Source organism: Dasypus novemcinctus, chromosome 23 (genome assembly GCF_030445035.2).
Source record: "Dasypus novemcinctus isolate mDasNov1 chromosome 23, mDasNov1.1.hap2, whole genome shotgun sequence".
In the NCBI taxonomy this organism is placed as follows: Eukaryota; Metazoa; Chordata; class Mammalia; order Cingulata; family Dasypodidae; genus Dasypus; species Dasypus novemcinctus.
The window spans coordinates 24,221,699-24,246,659 of NC_080695.1; the positions used below are offsets into that span (position 1 = coordinate 24,221,699).

Here is a 24,961-nt window from a genome sequence, read left to right on the forward strand (position 1 = left end):
AGTTTTAGGTCACCATAAAGTCACATACAAAATATAGGAGACTCCCATATACCCAACATTCTCCCCCTTTTCTTCCTTTCCCACCAATGATCTTTTTACATGTGAATGTTACATTTGCTACAACTGATGTACAAATACTGAAACATAGCTACTAACCATGGTTAGTAGTTTACGTTATGGTTTACATTTTAGACTGTACACTTTTATAAATTTGTGGCAAAATAACAGACATTTCTTTATCCAATCAGAGAATATAATCTGCCCAAAACACAAGTGCTTGAGACAAAAAGTCAAGATGAAAAATTAAAATATTTAGTAGCATCTTTGCAAATGTACAAAATAAGTGAACAAATACACAGACACATGCAAATATGTACAGGTCAAACTTCCTTAGAAAACCATGAAGAATGAATAAAGACAGAATTATTGACAAGTGTCCTTTATAAACTGCTATTGATCTTGAGCCATTATTTGCATGAATTTACTCAATATCTCATAAGAAATAAAAACACTATAAAAGATGTACAATAATGTCAAGAACCATACATGTGAACAGATCAAATTTCCTTGCATACAGAATCACCTGACCTTCAAAAAGCTAAGCACTGGGGTTTATAAAGACTCCCATACATGATGTTAGCATCTATATCAAAAACAACACTTGGAATAAATTCTTCATTGCTAAATGCGAAAGGGAAAGAGACTATGGGAGAGAAAGAATTATAAGTGGTAGATGGAGACAGAAGTATACAGACTTATCAGGGAACCTAACAGAGCTCAATCTGTACCATCACTTTATAAATCCACCAATTACATCCACAGTAGTGAGTCTTAAAATGTGATCCCCAGATCAGCTGCGGCAAGATCTCCAGAAAACCTATTAGAAATGCACACTGTTGGACGCTACTCCAGACTTCATGAATGAGAATCTCTAGGGAAGGACCAAACAATCTACATTTTAACAAGCCTTCCAGATGATTCTGAAGTACACTACAGTAGGAAACGCAGTGATCTCCAGTAAAGTCAAATAACTTTTAAATGTGAGACAAAATTGAATCAGGAAATTTTAGAAACTGAATGGCATAACTTTTACTACATCATTATGGATCGAATGGAAATTTTTATGAAGATTATTGCTACATTTTTTGTATGGCTTTTATTCAAAAATGCTTTTCCAACACTACATAATTTGAGAATTTTCCAACAACCTAAAATTTTCTGTCCATTATCATAAAGCTATTTTGTGCTCACCAAGACAGAATAATAAGAAATGTTTATAAAAAGAATGAATATATTCCCAAGGCAAAATGTATGGTTGAGTATGCATTATCATAAGTTAGCAAGCTCTGGATTAAATTATTTAGTTCTTTCATCATATGGGATATAAAAGTCACCAGTAAAAAACAAATAGACCAAAAATCATAAATATTCCTACAAAATGTCCACTTTCCTATATGAAAATTTGTCAGTGGGGAGAAAATTATGGTAAAGAGGCAAATTTTATTCAGGCTATTAACAAGTGTTACCATTCCTTTGTAGAGGAAAGATAAATACCTTTGAACTGCTTAATCATGTTCTGATGGTTTTCAATTGCTTCGTTTAAGATCATTTCAGGCTGGTCCATCTTCCACCGCCATTCAGTGCCCACCGGATTGGTGTGGTGTCTAGGGACAAGATATAAAAGTTCTAAAGGACTCCCTGTGATAAGATCTCAGTTAGTCATCTGCTACAAGGTATCCCATAAAATCATAAAATCATGAAACCAGGTCTGGTTTCCTCCTAAGAGCTCAGCTGTTCATAGTAGTATTTTCAGTTCTTTACAATTTATTTCAAGTCATGACACCTAGCAAAGAAGGGCAGGTAAAGAACAAAGTCATTTAAAGTCATTAATCAAAGTTAAAATACTGCTTTGCAGGTAAATTACATTATGATCCCACTGAGTAAGGAATGAGAAAATTTTTTGTAGATGGAATGCTCCTTAGTAACTATTTTAGAAACAAAAGGCCCTTTAAACATATTTCCCTCCTTCTGCTTTCTAAGCAATGATTAAATTTAGCAAGTTAAAAATCTGTTTCTAAATCTTTATACACTTGAAATGAAGGGTCACTAAAAGGTAGGGGCAAGATATATATATATATATACACACACACACACAGACACCTTTACACATATATTAACAAAAACATTCATATGAATTTGTTTGCAATTCATATGAATTGTAGAATATTTCTGAAAGAATTCATAAAAAGTAGATTATGGTGGTTACCACCAAGAGAAAATCTGGGTGACTGGAGGACAAGAAAGGGATAGTTAATTTTGCATAACATTTTGTATCTTTTGAATTTTTTACTATCCTTGCACAGATGATATTTTAAAAACTGGTGCTTCTACTCAGGAAAAGCATAACCCTTTTTAGCACATACATTAAGATATAATTCACATAACATACAATTCACCCATTTAACTTACCCATTAATTATATGGCTTTTGGTATATCCACAGTTGTGCAACCATCACCAAATTCAAATTAAGAACATTTGTATCATCCCCAAAAGAAACCCCACTTTCCTTGGCTGTCATCTTTAAAGTCCCACATTCTCCCAGTCCAAGAGCTAATCCACTTTTTATCTCTGTAAATTTACCTATTCTGGGCATTCCATAAAAATGGAATCATGCAATACACTGTCCACTATGGGTGGCTTCATTCACTTAGTGTAATGTTTTCATGATCCATCTATGCTGTAACATGTATCACTACTTCATTTACTTTTATTATCAAATAGTATTCCATTTTATGGATATGCCACATTTTGTTTATCAACTCATTAGTTGATGAACACTGGGTTGATTCCACTTTGGAGTTATTATGAATAATTGTGCTATGAACATGTGTGTACAAGTTTTAGGGTAGACAAAACTTGTTTTGTTTTTATATTTTGGGGGTAAAAACCTAACCTAGGAATGGAATTGCCGGACCAAGTGTGATTCTATGTTTAACCACTTGAGGAACTGCCAGACTATTTTCTGAAGTGTATATACCATTTTATATACTCACCAATAGTATATAAGGGTTTCAGTTTTTCTACATCTTTGCCACACTCTTGGTATTATCTGCCTTTCTGAGTATAGTCATTCTAGTGGGAGTAAAGTAGTATGTCATTGTGGTTTCACTATGACTAATGATGTTGAGCATCTTTTCATGTCCTTATTTGCCAGATCTCTTGCCCAATTTTAATTGGGTTATTTGTCCAAGATAGATATAGTTTTCATCTAAAATTTCAAAGCATAAAATTTTTACTTTTCATAAACAGAAATGAGTCACACAACCATTAATTTGGGATATCTAACACATAATCCCAGCAAATCTTTCTAAAAATTAGAATAATATTTTATCTATCTGTAAGTCATTTTACACATTGTCTTATGAAGAAATCATTTTGAAAAACACATTTGTACATCATATTGCCATTAAAAAGCACTTTCACAAACACAATCCCACTTACCTGTCTACAAAAGTCTTATACCCCAATGTTCACAACCCCGAACATAGCCAAAATCTGGAAACAACCCAAATGATCATCCAAAGGTAAAGGAAAAAACAAACTGATATATTCATACAATGAATATGACTCAACAATAAAAAGGAACAAACTGACATGTGTAACAATATGGATGAATCTCGAAAGATTGCATATGATATGGTTCCATTTTATGCCAAGTCTATAAAAGACAAAACTAATATATACTGTCACAAAGCAAATCAGTTTGCCTGGGGCTGGGTGGAGTGAGGAAAATTATAATGGGAAGGGGCACAAGGGAATCTCCAGGGGTGATGTGGAGTCAGTCACACAGGTGTACACATTTTACCAAAACTCACTGAATATTTTAAATAGGTACATTTTATTGTATGTAAATTCCACTTCAATAAAATTGATTTTAAAAAATTAATCCAAGTATTTTTTGTTTTTCTTTCTTTTATTATCTTTTTTAAAAATACATAAATCACACAAAATGTTACATTAAAAAATATAAGAGGTTCCCATATACCCCACTCACCACACTCCCCACTCCTCCCACATCAACAACGTCTTTCATTCGAACAGTTGCTTTTAAGCAACACACCTAAGATGAAGGAAGGAAAAAGAAAGGCCTGGGAAGTATTAGCACCCAAAAGAGATCTAGTATAGACATATCAATATTAGACAAAATAAACTTTAGGGAAGAAAGCATTATTATGGATAAAGAGATGGTAAAATGAACAATTCATCCATAATATATAACAAATTTTATTACTGTTTTCTTACCCAACAATTTAAAAAATAAATACTCTTTTCATATATATAACTATGCATGACTATGACTAAGCATACAGCAAGTCTCAATAAATTTCAAACAATATATATTACAGAGACCATGTTCTTTAACAAAAATATAATTTGGTTGGGAAAATAATTTTTAAAAATAATTGTCAAAAAATCTTTATTTATGTGGAGTTTTTAAAATACTTCTTTGACCCATGGGTTACACAGAAGTCATAATGGAAACTGGAAACTAGAAAATATTTACAACTGGATAACAATTAACATACTACTAATCAAAATCTATGGAATGTAGCTAAAGAAGTACTTAGAGGGAAATGTGTAGCCTTAAACACTTACAGAAGACTGATACTAATGAGCTAATTGTCTAATTTAAATGAAAAAGAATAGGGAAAAAAAGAATAGTATTACAATGGAATTATAAAGAATAGAAATTAATAAAATAGAAAACAAAAAATATAATGAAGATCCACAGAGCTAAAAGCTAGTTTTTCAAAGACTAAAAAAGTTGACAGTGACAAAACTTGTCAAGAAGAAAAAAAACAAACGTATAAATATATAATGTTAGGAATGGAAAGGGTGAAAGGATTAATTACACAATCAGAAGAATTTAAGGTAAGCTTGAATATGGTGTTGGGAAATTACTGGCATACAAATTCTGATCACCATGGCCATTTATTTTTACTTACCGCCAACAGAAGACACATTTATTCGCACATGCCAAGCTAGGGGTGGTTTCCATGCAGCGATGGCTTTCGATGCCATAGAATGTATGTTTATAGCAACCTCCTCTCCCTCGGAGCATTGACTGCACCAAGCAAAGAATAAATAATTTGAATAAAATCCTCAAAGCACAGAAACAAAACACTACGGCATCATATTTAAGAAGAAACCATGTGTTTCATAACTGTAAATACCCCAGTAGCATCTGCATGGTTCAGAAAATTAACATTATATAGCACTATAATGTTGTGACAGTACTTTGGATGTTATAAAACCCAATGAAATAAACTATGATTCATTAACTCTAATAACTCCATAGGGAGGATTTTTGATGCTTTCATCTTCAAATACATCCATCTGCCTCAAATAATATTAGTACAATAGTATATAAAACCAGGGTACAAATAAGCTAGGTTCATAGAAAATAGCGGCAATGCTCAAATGAAAGAGTATCTGCTTGAACAAGACAGGGTGGGTAAAGGAAATGTATCCAGGAGCATATTCTACGTCAATTAACTGAATGAGTAGAATTTGAATGTACTGACGAGTAGAGTATATACATAAATGACAGATTTTTCCAAAAAACACTATATAATACATGAGGAGTGAAATCACATAAATTAATAAGTATAGTAAGAATGGGTAATTTGAAGAAATACTGCAGATCCACATATGGTTGGAATCACAAGATAATATGGAGTTTTTTAACACTGCAACAGAAATATTCATCCAGAAGATAGGTTTTATTTCAGTAGAAGTGAAAGCAGTGAAATCTGTGAGGAGTATATACAAGAGAGTAATGACAACTTGACTTATATTATTAGTGAAAGAGGAGAACTAGGTGTTTACAATGGTACTAAAGATGTAATCATTGGTAACCCCCATTAGAGGGCCAAAACAGGAAGTGTCCAAGGTAACTGAGGTTTTCAGACTGAAAGAATATGAGAGGGGTAGCGGACTTGGCCCAGTGGTTAGGGTGTCCGTCTACCACATGGGAGGTCCGTGGTTCAAACCCCGGGCCTCCTTAACCCATGTGGAGCTGGCCCACGTGCAGCGCTGATGCGTGCAAGGAGTGCCCTGCCATGCAGGGGTGTCCCCGGCGTAGGGGAGCCCCACACGCAAGGAGTGCGCCCCGTAAGGAGAGCCGCCCAGCGTGAAAGAAAGTGCAGTCTGCCCAGGAATGGTGCCGCACACATGGAGAGCTGACACAACAAGATGACACAACAAAAAGAAACACAGATTCCCGTGCCACTGACAACAACAGAAACGGACAAAGAAGACGCAGCAAAAGACACAGAGAACAGACAACCAGGGTGGGGGGGGGAGGGGAAATAAATAAATAAACCTTAAAAAAAAAAAAAGAATATGATAGGATTAAGAGCAAAAAACAAAAAAAAACAAAAAAAAGGAGACACAGATGGGTAGGCTTTACATATACACATCAGTATACAACATAATGCTGCCCAGAAAGAAGGAAAGATACATAAAATCTACCAGCTTAATTACAATATCAGTCCATCACAAAATCTTTTGGATTTTATTCTGATAAAAAGTCCTTGTTATCTCAATTAGTACTAGCATCAAAGGGAAACAAAACATTCAAATTTTGCAAAAGCATTGAAAATAAAAATAAAAATCAACATCAAATCACAGATAAATTCTAATTATATTCCAATGGAGAAACAAAACTGAAGACCTACATAACTTCATTCATTATTTACTGAGAAGTATATACACCAAGCATGCTATGTGTTATATGTACTATATAATAACAAATAAGACACATGATCTGGTGTGAGGAAATGGCAAGTAAGCAGGCAATTACAAAATGTGCAATACCACTATGATGGGGGATTGAAACAACCAGGATTATTTTGCAAGGAACCGAACCCGAATCTCTAACTAAAGAGAAAAGAAATTTATTAAAAGGATCTTAGTAGCTCATAGACTCTCAACAAGGACTGATCAGCAATACGGCACTGTCAGTAGGTCTTACTTTGGAATTTATGCTCTCCACTGTGATAGAGTTAGACTCATTTGCAGTCTCCTTACACATGGCTCTTTTACCCCTTTTATATGAACCTATAACTATCACTACACTTGTTAAACATATGTCCCAGAGACTTAAATTTTCGTTCTGTTCATTTGCCGGTTGAGCCCAATCTCAGCAGAGTTGCAACCTATTCTCCAGGTCATTGGACTCACCCAGGACAACTAACAAAGAGATAATGATGGACAACATCCATCCCAAGGAAGAGAGTGTCTGCAGCTGCAAGCAAGACAGTTCCGTCCATCTGCCCCCATAGGATCTAAGTTCCCTCTCAATTAGAAACAGAGTGGGCATCACCATCCCAAAATCCTCAAGATTGGGGAATGAACAATAGACTAATGTAGACTTATTTATCATCTTATTATAGATGTATTATTAATCTAGCAATGGAAGAACTTCTATCATTAATATAAAAGCAGTGGCCACCTGAGGTTCTGAGAGGAGGGAGAGGGAATTCTGGTATAACATGCGAGCATTTTCGGGACATTAGAATTGTCCTGCATGACACTGCAATGACAGTACAGGCCATTATACATTTAGTTATAACCTACAAAATTGTGCAGGGAAGAATGTAAACTATAATGTAAACTGTAGTCCACAGTTTGTAGCAATGCTCCAATATGTGTTCATCAATTTTAACAAATGTACCACACTAACGAAAGATGTTGTTAATGCAGGAAAGTATGGAAGCAGGAGTGGGTAGGGCATATGGGAATCCCTTATATTTTTTAGGTAACATTTGCATAACCTAAAGCTTTTTAAAAATAAAAATTATAAATTTTTAAAAATTAAAATTAAAATAAATAAAATACACAAGTCTGGAGGAAAAGAAAAAAAGAGAAAGGCTGAAAAACCAGGCTGAGAAAACAATTAGAATCTATGATAAGGTGGAAGGGTATGGCTGGGCAGTGGATGAGCCTGACAGGGGTGCAGTGACATGATTGGGTTCAGCAGTGCTGGTCTGTGAGGTGGGAGTAGGGTGTGGGGGTTGGGTTGGACTATCCATGGGACTGGAGTGAGGTCAAGGAAAGGAGCAAATGAACTCTGGGGATCTGCAGGTCTGTGGTTAAACCTATAATGCTGGAAATGTTCTTTTGGCAAATATGGCAGGGAGGGTTACTGGTGTAGGGTGGTGGGTGTGAGGGAGGTAAACAGGAGAGGATGCACCTGAGGCAAGCTTCTAGGGACAAGTGTTCCTCTTGTCTTAGTACGTTATATCAGTTGGTGGAGACCCACACAATAAACAAAATATTAAATGCCCATCCTGGGAGTCCTGCTATGTTCTCAATTAAAGGGATAAGAATCCCTCAAGAACATAAGCAATGCCTAGTAAAAGAAAGTAGACCAATATGTCAAGGCCTCAATATAATTGCAAGTAACCATGAATCTTATTCTTCAAAACTGAAACTTAGTGATTACCATAGGTCTGGGGTGCGGGGAGGGGAGGAAGAGGGAAGACTAGAATAGATAGAACATAGGGCATTTTTAGGGCATTAGAATTATCCAGCATGATCTTGCAATAACAGATATAGGCCACTTCAAATTTTGTCAAAACCTATAAAAGTGTATGACCCAAAATGTAAACCATAATGTAAACCATTGACCATGGTTAGTAGCAATGCTTAAATATTTGTACATCAATTGTAACAAACGTACCATGTGCATGTAAAATGTTATTAATAAGGGAAAGGGGAAAGGGGGAAGATGTTGGGTATGTGGGAATCACCTGTATTTTCTATGTGAATTTTCTGTATCATAAAGCTCCTTCGAAGATAAAATGAAAAAAATAAGACACTGGGGAATATATGGATGAAAATGTCAATGTACATATGAGATAACAGATCTTACAGTGATAAAAGACACAATGCCTAAATTTTTTATTATTTCATTAATTTTTTGTTTTTTGTTTATTTTTTAAATTATTATTTCATTTTCTTTTTTTTTTTTTTTTTTTTTTGCTTCATTTTTGGAGAGGTTTTGGATCACAGAAAGGTCATAGCAGTGGCAGGGGAGGATCACTGGTGCAAGCTGTCAGTGGTATGTGAATGCATGGGAAGGAGTTCACCTGGGGCATGCCCCTAAGACATATTAACAAGTTCAAGTGTTCACAGGACTTCATCTTGGTGGGTGGAGAACTGAAAGAATACTGAATTCCCATCCTGGGAAGTTCTGCTACACTCTCTAAAAGGACAACAAGAATCCCCCGAGTACAAGGGTAATGTCTAGTGAAAGAAGACAGACCATTATGCCAGGTCCTTGATATTAATGATTGTACTTATGAACCTTTTCTTTTGAAAATGAAATTTAGCCTAGTATTATATACTGGCTAAGAGTTACACCCTCCTGAAAGCCTCCTTGTTGCTCAAATTAGCCTCTCTCTAAGCTAAAATCCGCATATAAACACATTATCTTCCCCGCTGCATGGGACATGACTCCGAGGGATAAGCCTCCCTGGCAGGATTATTACCAAACACCAACTAACAATGCATCTGGAAAAAGAGTTTGACCAAAAGGGGGAAATGGTAAATACAAATAGTTTTTACAGCTAAGAGATTTCAAAGTGAGTCGGGAGGTCAATCCAGAGGTTACGCTTATGCAAGTCTCAGCAGGATCTCATTGACTGCCACAGTAAACAATGCCTCAAATAGTGGGGCTCCTGAGGGCTCTAGGGATATCCAGAAACTATAAGCAGAGCAGACAGATCAGGAATTTGGCACCCTGTCAGTGGGCCTTACTTTGGGGTTTCCAGCGTAACAGAGTTAGACTCATTTATACATTCTCTACACATGGCTCTTCTGCCCCCTATTATTTGTACCTATAATTAGTACTAAACGTGGCAAATCTATGTCCCTGAGACTTAAATCTTTGTGCCAGCTGAGCCCTGAATTTCAGTAGAGTTGCAACACCTACTCTCCAGTTCACTAGACTCACCCAGGACAACTAACAAGGAAATGATGATGGTCAATGCCTATCCCAAGGAATAGACAGTGTCTGTAACTCCAAGCAAGACAGTTCCATCCATCTGTTCCATGGGATCTAAGACCCCTCTCAATTAAAAGCAGAGTGGGTATCACCATCCCCAAATCCTCAAGATTGGAAAATGCACAATGGACTAAAGCAGACTTATTATCCTTCTATTGTTATTCTAGCAATGGAAGTAATTGATGTAAAGGCAGTGGTCACCAGAGGTTCTGAGGGATGGGAAAGGGAAGAATGGGTGTAATATGGGGCATTTTCAGGACATTGGATTTGTCCTGCATAACAGTGCAATGACAGATACATGCCATTGTATATTTTGTCATAACTTACAAAATTGTGCAGAACAGAGTGTAAACTATAATGTAAACTGTAGTCCATGTTTAATAGCAGTGGTTCAATATGGGTTCATCAATTGTAAACAAATAGACTATACTAATGAAGGATGGTGTAAATGTGGGAAAGTGTGCAAGGGGGAGGGAGTAGGGCATCTGGGAATCCCTTATATTTTTTATCTAACATTTATGTAATCTAAAGCTTCTTTAAAAAGAAAAAAATAATTATAAAAAAAAAAAGAAAACATTTAGACATGACAACTGGCAGCAGGACCACCAGTATTCAAATCACCCCTCAGAAAACTTTTCATGTAGATCCCACTGAGACCTCTCTGGATATTGCCATGGCTGCAGGGGGCACCAGAATGAGTTCTCCATGTTAAGAGTCTCTTTCTGTCTCGCATTCCAGGTGAAAAGCCTCAGGCTAAAGAAACTGACTCTCCCAGTGGGATATATTCATTTACTTGGTAGTGTCTGGCCTCCTCGGCTCCAAACAAGGCTCATTAAATAGGGAATTCTGCAGACATGAAAGGCCCAGATGCTGGGCAAGCAGAGAAAGGACAAATGTCCATCACGGAGCTATCCTTCTCCATAGAATTGCTTTTGTACTTTTGGAAAAATTTGGTTAAGCTTTATTTGTGGGTCTATTTCTAGGTTCTCTATTCTATTTCACTGATCTATGACTCTATCCCTCTACCAATACCATAGCATCTTGATTCTCTACCAATACCACAGTATCTTGATTACAGTAGCAACAGACTAAGCCTTAATATCAGTGAGCATGATTCTACCATTTTATTCTTTTCTTAATGTTCCTTAAGCTATTCTAGGATCTGTGCCTTTCCTTATAAATATTTGAATAACCTTCTCTATTTCTACAAAAACCTTGTTGGGATTTTGTTAGGAGTAGCATTAAACCTATAGATCAATTTGAGTAGGATTGGTATTTTACTACATTGAGTCTTCCAACCCATGAACATAATTACATCTCTCCATTTATGGATTGTGTTTTCATTTGGATTTCCACAAATTCGCTGTGAAAATTAAAAATGTGATTGATTTTTGTGTGTAGATCCTGTATTCTGGCAACCTTGGGGAGCTTGGATATTAGTTCTAGGAGTTTTTTTTCCAATTCTTTGGGATTTTCTTTTAAGCGATCATATCATTTGCAAATTGAGAATTTTATTTTCTTCCTTTCCAATCTGTATACACCTTTTTTCATTTTCTTATTGCAGTGGCTACAACTTGCTTTATATTAATATTATGCTAAATATTAATTAGAGTGGGGTAACAGACATACTTGCCTTATGCCCAATCTTATGGGGAAAGAATTCAGACTGTCACATTAAAAATGAAGTTAGCTGTAGAATTTTTATAGATACTTTTTATTAAGTTGAGATACTAAATTCCTCTATAACTTGCTGAAGAGTTTTTATCATGGATATTGAACTTAGTCCAGTGCTTTTCTGCATTAACAGTTATGACCATATAATTTTTCTTTTTTGGCTTATTGGTAACAGTTGATTATGTTGATTGATTTTCTAATGTGGAACCTACCTTACATAGCTTAGATTAAACCCCACTCTGATATGATGTATAATTCCTTTTATACCTGGCCAAATTCTATTTGCTAATAACTTGTTGAGAATTTCTACATCTAAGTTCATGAGATAATAGTCTATAGTTCTCTTTTTCTGCACCTTTTCTAGTTTAGGTATTGGGGTAATAATGGGCTCATAATGAGCTGGGAAGTACTCCCTCTTCTTCTATTTTCTGGAAGATATTGTATAAAACTGGCATTAAATCTTCATTAAATGTTTGGTAGAATTCTCCAGTGATATCATCTGGGCCTAAAGACTGTACTTTGAGGAGTCCTTAAATTATGATATCAACTTCATTAATGATCATAGGCCTGTTCATATGACCAATTTCATTTTGGCTAAGTTTTGACAGTTTGCAATTGTTAAGAAATTGAGCCATTTTATCTGTATTACCAAGTTTATCAACATAAAGTTGTTTACAGCATTACCTTACTATCCTTTAATGGTTGCAGGATCTGTAGTAATAGCTCCTGTTTCATCCCTAGCATCAGTGATTTGTCCTTTCATTTGTGCCAGTCTTACTAAAGGTTTATCAATTTGAGGGATTAAAAAAACAGCTTTTTGTTTTGGTTTTCTCTCTTATTTTCAATTTCTTTGATTTTCTTTCATTGATTTCACTAGTTGCTCTTACTATTTCCTTTCCTCTATTTGTATGTGTTTATTTTGGTCTTCTTTTCCTAGTTCCTTGAGGCAGGAACTTAGGTCACTGATTTGAGCCCTTACCACAAACGGTAATGTAAGCATTTAGTGCTGTAAATTTCCCTCTGAGCATTACATGAGCTATATACTCATATGGTATGTTTTATTTCATTTTCATTCAGTTCCAAATATTTTTTAATTTCCTTTTGGACTTCCTTTTGACCCACAGCTTATTTAGGAATGTGTCATTTAATTTTCACATTTAAAGATTTTCTTGTCTTTGTTACTGATTTCTACTTTGATTTTATTATGGTCAGATGACAAACACATTCTGTATGATTTCAGTTCTCTTAAACTTGTTGAGGTTTGTTTTATGGCCTAGCACCTGGTCTATCTTGGTAAATATTCCATAGTTGCATGGGAAAATGTGTATTCTGTTGTTGGGTCATATGTTCCATATACATTAATCAGATCCTGATGATTGACCATGTTGTTCAGGTTTTCTGCATCCTTGCTGATTTTCAATCTAGTAATTCTAGCAGTTGCCAAGAGGGGATTTTGAAGTACCGAACTATAACTGCGGATTTATTTATTTCTTCTTTCAACTCTTTCAGTTTTTGCTTGAGGTATTCTGAGGCTGTGTTTGGTATGTACACATTTAATGTGGATTTATCCTTTTATAATTATGAAATGTGCCTCTTTGTAGTATTTTTCTTTGCTCTGAAGTCTACTTTATCTGATATTCATACAGGCATTCCTAATTTGTTGACTACTCTTTGCATTATATACATTTTTCCATTTTTTTTACTCCACCTATGTCAAATCATATAGTTGGGCAATATTCTTTTATCCACTCTGCCAATCTCTATCATTTTATTGATACATTTAGAACATTTACATAAAAAGTAATTATCAATACATTAGCACTTAAGTCTGCTATTTTACTATTTGTGTTCTGTTTGTTCTTTCTGGCTCTCATTCCTCATTTCTCTTTTCTTTGCCTTCCTCTGGGACACTTAAATGTTTATGAGGACTCCATCTTAATCTGTCTATAGTGTTTTTTAGTGTATCTCTTTGTATAATTTTTGTAGTGGTTGTCCTAGGTATTACAATATAAATATGTGACATAACCATCTACTGGTATCATTTTATCCCTTCAGCTAAAGTGTGTGGACATCATTTCCATTTAGGTGCCTTTACCTACATGAGTAGCAGACGATAGTACAATTTTTGTTCGAATCATCAACTACGATTTATGAAACTAATGAGGAAAACAATCACATATTGTATGTGTCCACATTTCTGCACTTTCTGACCTTCTTTCTCCTCCTGATGTACCAAAAATCTTTCTTTTCTCATTTCCTTTCTGTTTGAAGAACTTCCTTTAACCAATCTTTAAGGGTGGACTACTAGTAACAGACTAATACTGTCTAATATTGTTTTTATTTATCCTTCATTCTTGAAGGTTAGTGTTGTAGGATATAATATTTATGGTGGAGAGCTCCTCTCTTTCATAACTTGAAAACTGCCTTGCCATTTCCTTCTAACCCTCATGGTTTTAGATAAGAAATCTGCAGTCGTTAGAACTGCTGTTCCCCTATAAGCAATGTGTTCTCTCTGGCTGCTTTACAGATTATCATTTGTCCTTAGTTTTCAGATCATTAATTAATAGATATCTCAATGTAGATTTCTTTCAACTTATTCTGTTTGGGTTTGTTTGGATTCTTCAAACTGTAGGTTTCTCTTTCATCAAATTTGGGAAGTTTCCAGCCATTATTTGAATACTCATCACTTTTTCTCTTCTCCTTCTGCAACTCTGGTGATATAAATGTTGAATCTCTTGTTATTTCCCCCACAAATCCCTAAGGCTCTGTCTAATGTTTATCTTGGTCTATTTTTTTCACTTCTTATTCAGGCTAGGTAAATTCTATTGTTCTGTCCTTAAGAGCACCGATTCTATTCTCTGTCGTCTCTACTCTACTACTGAGCCCATGAGTGTTTTTTTTTTAATGTCATAGCTTTCAATTTTCCAACTGCTGAAGAATTTTTAGGATGGATGCTTTAAAATCAGATAATTCCAACATCTGTTTCACCTAGTCTTCATATCAGTTGATTTTCGTTTCTCATTCAAATTGTAATTTTCTTGCTTCTTGGTATAACGGGTGACTTTTTATTTTATCTTAGACATTTTGTCTATTATGTTAGGAGATTCTAGATTTTTTTTTTATTTTCACAAGGAGTCAACTTGTTTATGTTTAGCATGCAGGTCTTGATGTACTTTTATGTGCTGTGGTTCCGATGACAGTTTAATTTTCAGAGCTCTGCAGTATTATTCTGCTTGAGCTCCCACTGGTCCCTGCTGCTGCTGTCTAAGGGAGCAGAGTTTCTCCACGCTGGCCCACTGAGGGGTCTCTCAGTGGAGGAGAGTCTCAGGCCACCTGTTACGGCAGAATCCCTCTGGCTAGAGCTCCCCAGCAGTCCCAGTGAGTCTGGTTAGGAGATAGAAGTTTCAAGCCCAAAGGGACAAAGGCTTACTAGGCTGGGGTACTTGTTATGGTAGGGTTCCCCTTGCCAGCACCACCAAGCCATCCCAGTATTTCTCAGTGCAGGGTAGGAATATAAGGCCTGGCAGGGAAGGATAACAATTGATAGGCCAGGCCACTTTTTTGGTGGGGGGTAGGTGAGAAGGTCTCTCTTGCAACTATCACTCAGTCACTGTGATATCTCCTGGTGGCTGAGAGAACTTTCAAAGCCTGGCAGGGAATAACTGGTCCCAAGCCACTTATTAGTGGAGTTCCCAATAAATCCTCATGCCAGTGGTACGTGGCTCACACAGGGCTTTAAGAGGGACACCCATTCGATTCAGGGAGGAATGAGCCAACTTGGACTGTTTTCTGTTGTTATTCTGGAAGTCAGAAAGCCAAGGGTCTAAGTTGCCCTCTTGTCTTGGGTGGGGGTGGATGTAAGGTGCCCAGCTATTGTGTTGTCCCTCCAGTCTGGGGCCCTAAACCAGTTTATCTTTCTTTCACCCCTTCTCAGAGTTCTCTGTTGGTTGCCTCTTATATTTCTTCCAGGGTTTAAAGTTGTGCTCAGTAGGAAGGAGCAGAGAGGAAAGGATTTACACCATATTGACCAACTGGGAGTCCCCAGATAGCACATTTTGAAAGGAAGTGCTCCCACATCTGAAAAAAAGGTAAACAAATAGGGTTGAAAAGGAATAGCCCTGAGAACAATGTATCATTAGAATTCTAAATGCTGTTTTGAATCTAGGGGAAAAAAATTATTTTAAAAAAAAAGTCTCTAAGAAAGCAGATGTGGCTCAAGCAATTGGGCTCTCACCTACCACATGGGAGGTCCCAGGTTCAGTGCCCGGTGCCTCCTCAAGATGAGCAAGACAGCAAGCTGACATGACAGGCAGGTATGGCAAGTTAATGCAACAAGAGACTTGAGGAAAACATAATAAGAAACACAATAAAACGGAGCAGAGGTGGCTCAGACAATTAGGTGCGTCCCTCCCACATCAGAGGTCCCAGGTTTGGTTTCCAGTGCCTCCTGAAAAGAAGACCAGCACAAAACAAGAAGACACAGCAAATGCAAATAACAAGAGAGTAGGGAGAAAGAAATAAATTTATCTTTTTTAAAAAGTCTGAGTTATTAAAACATGAATTCTTGTCTTTAAGTCAAACAAGCACTTGAGAAAATACAACAGTCCAGCACAGCCACACTAAATGAACAAAAGAGTCCTTTGCACATCAATTTTGTGAACAGGGGTTTTCTTCATGGGTTTTTCTCTGCATGCAAGCCTGCCTTCACTCCAGACTATCTTTCCAAAAATGTTTGTACCCCTGGGAGAACAGCCTTGGAAGATAGGGACAGTAACTCCCTCTGGAGCAAATGGTAGGTTTATTTACTGTACAGTATAATAAAAATACTGTCTGGTTTCTAGCGAAAAGATCAGGCAGACTTAATGCCAATTATAAAAGATTCAGATTCCCTAAGCTTGGGGCTCCTCTCGTCTTGTGTTCATGCCAATATCTATTGGCTCTTCTAGGGCTGCTTTACTGGAATTAGAGCACAGAAACCAAAGCAAATGTTAATATTCTGGCTACTGCTATTAATGTGAATAATAAACTGAGCTTTGTCTCTGACCAGGAACGTCGTGCCTTCTGCCAGCATCCTTGAAACTGTGGCAGGCTAACTTGTTAGCTTGAAAACAGTAACATTTTAGAACTTTCAGTTTTTGACAGGGGAATGGGGAGCTTAATGGAGAGGCTAATAAACTTCAGCCCATGAGACAAACCCAGGCCACTGCCTGTTTTTGTAAGTGAAGTTTCATTGTAACATAGCCACCTCATTCATAACAGATTGTCTATGACTGCTTTTGTACTATTAATATAACTGCAGAATTGAGTAGTTGCAAAAGAAACCACACTGTCTACAAGCCTAAAACATCTAATATTTGGCTTTTAAGTAAAAGTTTGCCAACCCCTGATTTAGATGCTTATTTTATATCCCAGAGCAAAATAAATCCCAAATGGGCAGAGAGGGTGTAGCCAGTGATTGAGAGTCTGCTCGATCCCTGGTACCTCTTTAAAAAAAAAAAAAAAAATCCCAAAAGGAAACCATTTTTTAAAATCTAAACAAAATGTAGAAGAAAATGACTGTTTTCTAAAACTAAGGAACAGAAAGAATGCTATAAGCTTAAAAGAATGGAAAGAAATACAAAGGTAATGGTGAATGGATAGAAATATCTAAAAATGTAAAATTTGAGCACAACAAAAATCAAATAAAAGGTGAAAAAATAAACTAGGAAAAATATTTTCAACAAATGACAGATCTAGATTAGGCTTTTTAACAAAGTTTTAACAAAGAGTTTGCAGAAAGTTATTTAAAACATATTTTTTAAAAGGCATTTACAAAATCCTTTGAACTGGTAATGTCATTTCTAGAACTTTAAGGAAATAACCTAAATGGAAGTAAAATTTCATGCAAAAACACATTCTTTACATAATTACTTATAATAGTGGAAAAAAACTGAAAGCAACACATCAGGAGCAATGAATGGCAATTACAGCATATTCATCAATAATTACACAGCCATTAATAATTATGATTAAAATTATTTTTAAAAGAAAAATGTTTATGTCTAGTATTAGGGTGGAAAAACTGATTTAAAAATTGCATATATAATATAATTTCAAATATGTAGAAACATTTGAAGAGGTGAATAGAAGAAGAAAAAAAATGAAATACACAAAAATTTCTGCATGGGGGAATATAATTTTTCTTTTCTTTGTTTTACAAAGAACAAGTGTTAATTTAATAATAAAAGTAAATTTTTTAAGGGCAAGTGATTTGATGTGTGATGATAACATCATTCATAAGTTTGTGAATCTTTTCACCAGTTTAAGCACTGTTTTTCTTTTTTCACCAGAAAGTGATTGCTTTTCCAATTGCTGCCTGCATAACTCATCACCATACACGCTACTTCACACTATTCTCAAGTGCTGACAATGTGCTTTTTCACACTTATTTGTGGCCTGGCATTTAAAAAAGAGATATAGATTCTCCAACTTGTATATTATCATGGAAAGCGTCTTTTTCAAAACAGATGAATAAAATGCTTTTTATTTTGAAAAGTTCAAAAAACCATACCAATCTCTCTGGTTTTGATTTTCCTCCTTTCTATTTAAATCTCAAGTCCTGGACATACAAGGAACCAGGAAAATATGACAAATCTCAAGGGAAATGACAGTCAATAGTCACCTGTGAAATGATCCAAATATTGGAATAATCAGACAAAAAACTTTGAAGTAGCTATTATTATTATTATAGGAGAGAACAAATATTACTGAGGAAAGAGTTGATGAATTTGAAAACGGAACAATAAAAAGCATACCATAAGGAAAAAGGAAAATATGGAAAAGAAAAATAAGAGGCTTTCAGACCTGTGGGAGAATATCAAAATGTCTAACCCATGTTTATTGGTGTCCCAGAAGAAAAAGAGAAAGATATATTGGTACTAACACCAATCTCCATAACCGCAGGTCATAGATCAGCTTTTGTTCTGGATGATCCCTCTGGCTCAGAGGGCAGATTTGTTTCCAGACCAGAACAATAAAGAAAATGTCTCCCTCCAGGTCAACACCTGGACAGGTTTGCAAACAGCCCTCTAATAAGCTCAGGGTTTCTCAACGGTAACATAAATACGCTCTGTCCACTATTCCCCTGGGCCTCATTCCATATCACCCCCATGGCACCTGGGGCATAAGGAGTACTGCCTTGTATATGAAGCTCAACTACCTGCTATACTTTGAGTAATAAAGGCCTTTATCTTTGACTGGTGTCTTCTACCAATATCTGTGAAACTGGCAGGTTACCTCGCCAGATTTCAAGTAGGTAAAATCTCAGAGCCTTCACAGTTCTTGACAGTCAACCCTTTCACCTGGCCATAGAACCAATAGTCAAAAGAGATTACTATACTGGCTGGAGTTACTGGTCCTGATTATCATGGGGAAACAGTTGCTGGTACAGAAGGAAAACAAGAAAAATGATGTCTGGAATACATGAGGTCTCTGGGGCGTTGCTCCCAACTCTCATGTTCAGAAGTAAAGGTTGAGATTACAGAGGGTGCCTAATGGTACCGCCCCTTCACTGACAGACTGGATGGCCAGGCCCCTCCCCAGGCAAGGAACCACCACCCCACGAGGCACTGCTTGAGCACAAAGGAAGTAAGGCCTGGGTAGTGGAAGAAGGAAGTTACAAATGCCAACTATGACCAGGTGACCAGGTGCATATATGCAGAGCACAGCACCTGCACATGTTCTCTTCTGCACTTTGATGTATGTATGTCCCCTCTCCTCTTCTCCAACTATTTTATGTAAAATAGATCAGTGGCAGTTAACCTCACAATTTCATCCTACAAAGAGGATTGTGACTGAACTAGAAAAGAATAAAGGTATCCAGAGGTGGATCCAGTGATGGATGGGACTTTGTGTCTCCCCTTTTAAGGGGAGAGTTAATATATCCTCCTCTGCATGAGCAATAGTTACAACATGTTAAGCAGAAGAAAGATGTTTTTTTTACAAATATTGTTTAGAAATTTAAATAAAGGTAGAAGTGTGTGCAGAGATGCTGAGTAACCAAACGAATGTCTCAAACAAGACAAGATACTGTCTGTCAAAACTCAAATCCTAGGCCTGCCCTTCTAAGCAGGATTTAGCAGCCTAAAACCAAAATTTCTCAGATTCCCTTGTCTGAAGAGTTCTAAAAAGGACTCCACCAATGAGTCGTGCATGATTTGGAAGACAAAAAAAGGAGAACTATTATTCCTCCCTGGAAGCAGCTGCAGACACACAGGCACAAAACCCACACCAAGTCTCCAGCAGCTTCATGCGAAACACTCCCTTTAATGCTTCTAAGGGCTCAGATCACTAAAAGAACAAGTGAGTCCAGCACTTTTCAATTTCCTCAAAGCAGAAGCAGTTCTCCCTGACCACTACTACCCCAGACCTTTCAATGGCTTTGTAAGCATTTAATTAATTCATTTGATTAAATCTCTTCTTTCTAAAATACTCAGGGGGATTTCAGTTTTCCACTCTGATACAAATGGGTAGGATTTCAACAGGTGGAGATTGGTGCAGGGAAGAGAAGCTCAAACTACTGAGTGGACCAAGATGAGCAACAAAAAAGAGGCAAACCGAACCAACAAAGTACAGCACACAATGTATGAAGGTTAAAATAGAAAATAAAGTTGATAAAGTGAGACTGTCCTAGGGCTCAGGGCTTTATTCTAGTGACTCATTCACCCAACAAATATTCTATTCTCGGTGGTGAAAATAAAAACAAAGACACTTTTGTTGTTGGGAAAGAGAGAAGACAAGGCAGCCAATAACAAAGATACAATCTGTTAAGTGGAATTAAGTGATAGGGAAAAATTTCAAGCAGGGTAAAAAGGTCAAGGCAAAGCCTCTCTAAGAGAAGCTATTTGAGAAGGGACCTAAGAGAGCAGAGAGTTTCCAGAAAGATAGGGAGGCATGTGGGCGTGGTGTGTTCAAGAGCAAGAAGGCTGATGTGGTTTGACCCAAGCATGGACCAGACCACAGAGGGTCTTGAAGGACATCAAAGGCTTTTATTACTCTAAGTGAAATGGGAACCCAGGGGCTCCTAAGTAAAAGAGTGACATAATCCAGTCCATCTGGCTGCTGTGTAGGGAATAGACAGTGAAGGATGACAAGGATGGAAGCAGGGAAAGCAGTTAGGAGACCACTGAAATAATATCAGGAACGAATGATGGTGACTTAACCAACATACAGCAGTGCAAGTGGTAAAAAGTGGTTAGATTCTGAATATATTATTCATGGAATAGATGTGGAAGGTAAAAGGAAAGAAAAGGAAAAGAAAAAATGACTCTAAGTTATGATAGATTTAGGACATTAAATTTAAGCTCCATGAAAACTACAAAGAAAATATCAGAGAACAGACAAGCTCATAGATTCAGAAATTAGAGTAAAGGTTGGGGGCAGGGCAAAGAGTAGAATATGGAGTTAATGCATAGTAAGTGCAGAGTTTCTCTTTGAGGAAACGAGACAGATTTAGTAATGGAAGGTGGTGAGCATACTGCAAACAGTATAAATATGAGTAACCCTACAGAACGGTATGCTTGGGAATAGTTAAGACAAAGTTTATGCTGCATATATATACACACAATTTAAAAGATGAAAAAAAAGGATAAGCAAAAAAAGACACAGTGACAATTAAATGCAAAACATGATCCTACATAGGATCTAATAAGAGAGGAGAAAAGGCTCAAAAGGACATTTTTGGGACATAAGAAAATATTGGAAGCCTTATATCAATGTTAAATTTCTTGAACTTGATAACTGCACTTAAGGTGATTGCATAAGTGAATATTCTTGCTCTTAGAAAATGTACGTGGCAGTATTAAGTGTTCCAGGAACATGATATATTCAACCTACACTCAACTGTTCAGAAAATAAATTGATAGATGACAGGTGACAGATACATACATACAGATATACATGCATGGATAGATGGACTGATAAAGACTGATGGATACAGAGAATGATAACAGCAATTGTGGCAAAATGTTAAAATTGGTAGATCTGGATATCTGTCAGTGTAGAGATATACTGGAATTCTCCAGATGGGTCTATATTGTTTTAGGCCTAAGGACCCACAGATACATCAATGGAAAAAAATAAGAGAAGTCCAGAAATAGGCCCACCCATATACAGTTGAGTACCTAAAAGTAATTCAGTGGGGAAAGGGAAGTCTTTTTAAAGAAATGGTACTAAAACAAATGGATATGCCTATGGGGTGTGAAAGGTAGGGTAAAAAAGAAGAGCCTTGGCCCTTATCTCATACCATTCATAAAAATTAAATCCATATTTATCACAGACCTAGATTCTATGATTCCAGTATATCCTTGAAAACTTAAGAGTTCGAAAATACGTCATAGAACATAAAAAAAAAACACTAACCATAACAGGAAGAAAATGATAAATTGAATATTATCTAATTTTAAAGCTACAAAAGATACCATTAGGGAAATACAAAGGAAAGCCACAGATGTAGACAATATTCACAATGCACATCTGGCAAAAGACTCATATCCAGAATATATAAAGCAATCCTAAAAATCAATAATATAAAGACCAACAAGACAATTTGGGCAAAATATTTGAACAGATATCACAAATATGAATGGCCAGTAAGTACAAGTATTCCTGATCACCAGGAATCATTTGCAAAATGCAAATTAAAATCACAATGAGATACCACTTCACATCCAAAATAATGGCTAAAAATTGGCAAAATACAACAAGATGGTGAAAATGTGTAGCAACCAGAACTTTCATAAACTACTGATGCAAGTAATACTACAACCATTCGGAAAACAGTTTGTGAATTTCTTATGAAGTTCAATATATAACTACCCAATGACCCAGGAATTCCACTCCCAGGTGTTTACCCAAGAGAAACTGAAACGTGTTTACAAACAAAAAGTATTGTACAAGAATGTTCATAGCAGTTGTATTCAGAATAGACAAAAATGGAAAACAACCCAAATGTCTATCAACAGATAAATAAACAGTGGTATATTCATATGATGGAATACTACTCAGCAATAAAAAGGAATAAACTAGTGCTGTATGGTGCAATATAGATGAACTTCAAAAACATTATTTTGAGTTAAAGAAGCCACACACAAAAGACTACATATTATGTGATCCCACTCATTTTAAATTCTAGAATAGAATAAATTAAACGATGGCAATTGAAATTAGAACAATGGTTTCCTAGCCGGGGGTAGAGGGTAGAGACATTGATTAGAAATGGTCATAAATGAACCTACTGGGGTGAGGGAAATAGTCTATATCTTAATTGGTGGTGATTATATGGGTCTTATATCTGTCAAAATTTGCTGCACTCATTTTAAAAATTCATTCAAAATATGTGTATTTTATTGAATACCTCAGACCTTTAAAAATGGTAAAATTTATTGACTATAAGTTTTAGCCATATACAAGTTGCATAAAGTAGAAATAACATTTGAATAAAAAAAAAATACCTTTGTCCATCTGCAAAGCTTCACCCCAGAGTGGCTTCCAATCAGCTGATAGCCTGAATAGAAAAGCAAGGAACACATAATTGGATTCAAAATCTCCTATCAAAAAGTGATTTTAAAATTTTAGCAAAATCATTTTTCTTTGCTTAAATAACAGCAATCAACAACCCAGTAGCAGAAAAAGCTAAAAATTTTAATTCACCCTCAGGATGAAAAAACAATTTAAAATGTGTATGCATCTAATAGTATAGACTCAAAATACATAAAGAAGCAATAAACCCTAACTCACAGGGAAAGGTTTTAACCTCTCACGGAATAAAATCTCATGGAATAAAAATCACCATAAAACTCTCTAAAGGATGCAAACCATACAATAAACAAACGACCAAGAACACATATAGAGCACTGTACTCAACAGGTCCAGAATATATACAGTCTCTCAAGAACACACAAAACAGTTACAAAAATGGACCATGGGAGTGTATGTAGCTCAGTGGCTGAGCGCCTGCTTCCCATGGACAAGATCCCAGGTTCAATCCCCAACACATCCTGAAAAAAAAAAAAGTAAAAATGGACTACATATGGAGTCATAAAGGAAAGAAAAGTAACAATATATTTCAAATGAATGACTGCGAACTAAGATCAGTAATCTTTGGAAAAAGATGAAGAATCAGAGGGGTGCCAGAACAAAGAAATGTTGCCCAAAAAAAGGGTCTGAAAAAATTTAATTCTGGGAACTACAACCAACGTGCATTCTCATTGCCACTCCAGAAGCTGCATAAGATATGAAAAGCATGGAAAAAACCCACACCAAAGTAAGCATATTTCCTTTTTAAACAAACTAGTAGAGAAAAAGAGTAGAATATTCTGATTTTAAAACCTGTTTAATAAAGTTTCTCATTGAGGCTTCACATAATAAACCATAATTATTATGAGTCACTTGCTTAGAAAGACTCTTGTCTTGCAGACAAAAGAGACAACTGAATACCGTCAGTATGATGGCATTAGGGGATCAAATGGCTGGCTGAACATTTGTATTCACAATGTTAGGCTTAACAAAACAATGTCAATTTAGATTACAATTCTCTAGTGGCAGCATTTTAGGGCTTTGTCTTTTAATCTTCTTTCACATTTATGTAAACACTTTGTACATAAATAAAATACTGCTTATCTATTTGAAGATGAAACTGAGTCCAACTGAATAGTTAATATCGGATACAGAATAAGCATTTAAAAGATCTCCCAGACAAATTTCTAGTTTTTTCATTTCTAAATTATGTTGCTCTTCGAACTATTACATACTATTCTATAGATATAGAGTTCTATAAAATTTCGCATTTAGGTATGAAAAAACTGCAATGTAAAGAGAAGACAAGATCCTATACATAGAAAGTCCTGAAAAGTCTACAACAAAGCAATCAGAAATAATAAATGAATTCAGCAACGTGGTAGGGTACAAGATCAATGCACAAAATTTAGTATTATTTCTATACACTAGTAATGAGCAATCTGAAAAAAATTCCATTTACAATAGCAACTAAAATAGTCAAATATCCAGGAATAAATTTAACCAAGGATGTAAAAGACTTAAACACAGAAAACTATAAAATTTTGCTAAAAGAAATCAAAGAAGATCTAAATAAACAGAAGGACATTCCATGCTCCTAGTTTGGAACACTGAACATTGTTAAGATGTCAATTCTATCTAAATAGGTTTAAAGACCAAC

The 24,961-nt window shown here is 35.9% G+C and overlaps 1 protein-coding gene across 1 annotated transcript in view; it reads right to left on the reverse strand.

The window, feature by feature from the left end:
• LOC101442617 (S-adenosyl-L-methionine-dependent tRNA 4-demethylwyosine synthase TYW1) overlaps positions 1-24,961 on the reverse strand; it is a 207,021-nt gene that overhangs the window by 134,557 nt on the left and 47,503 nt on the right. Inside the window, exons 9-11 of the mRNA XM_004460697.3 lie at positions 23,238-23,290; positions 5,009-5,127; positions 1,555-1,664 (exon numbers count right to left, since the gene is read on the reverse strand). Of these exons, the coding sequence (XP_004460754.1) occupies positions 1,555-1,664; positions 5,009-5,127; positions 23,238-23,290 (282 nt within the window). The remainder of the gene's footprint in view (positions 1-1,554; positions 1,665-5,008; positions 5,128-23,237; positions 23,291-24,961) is intronic.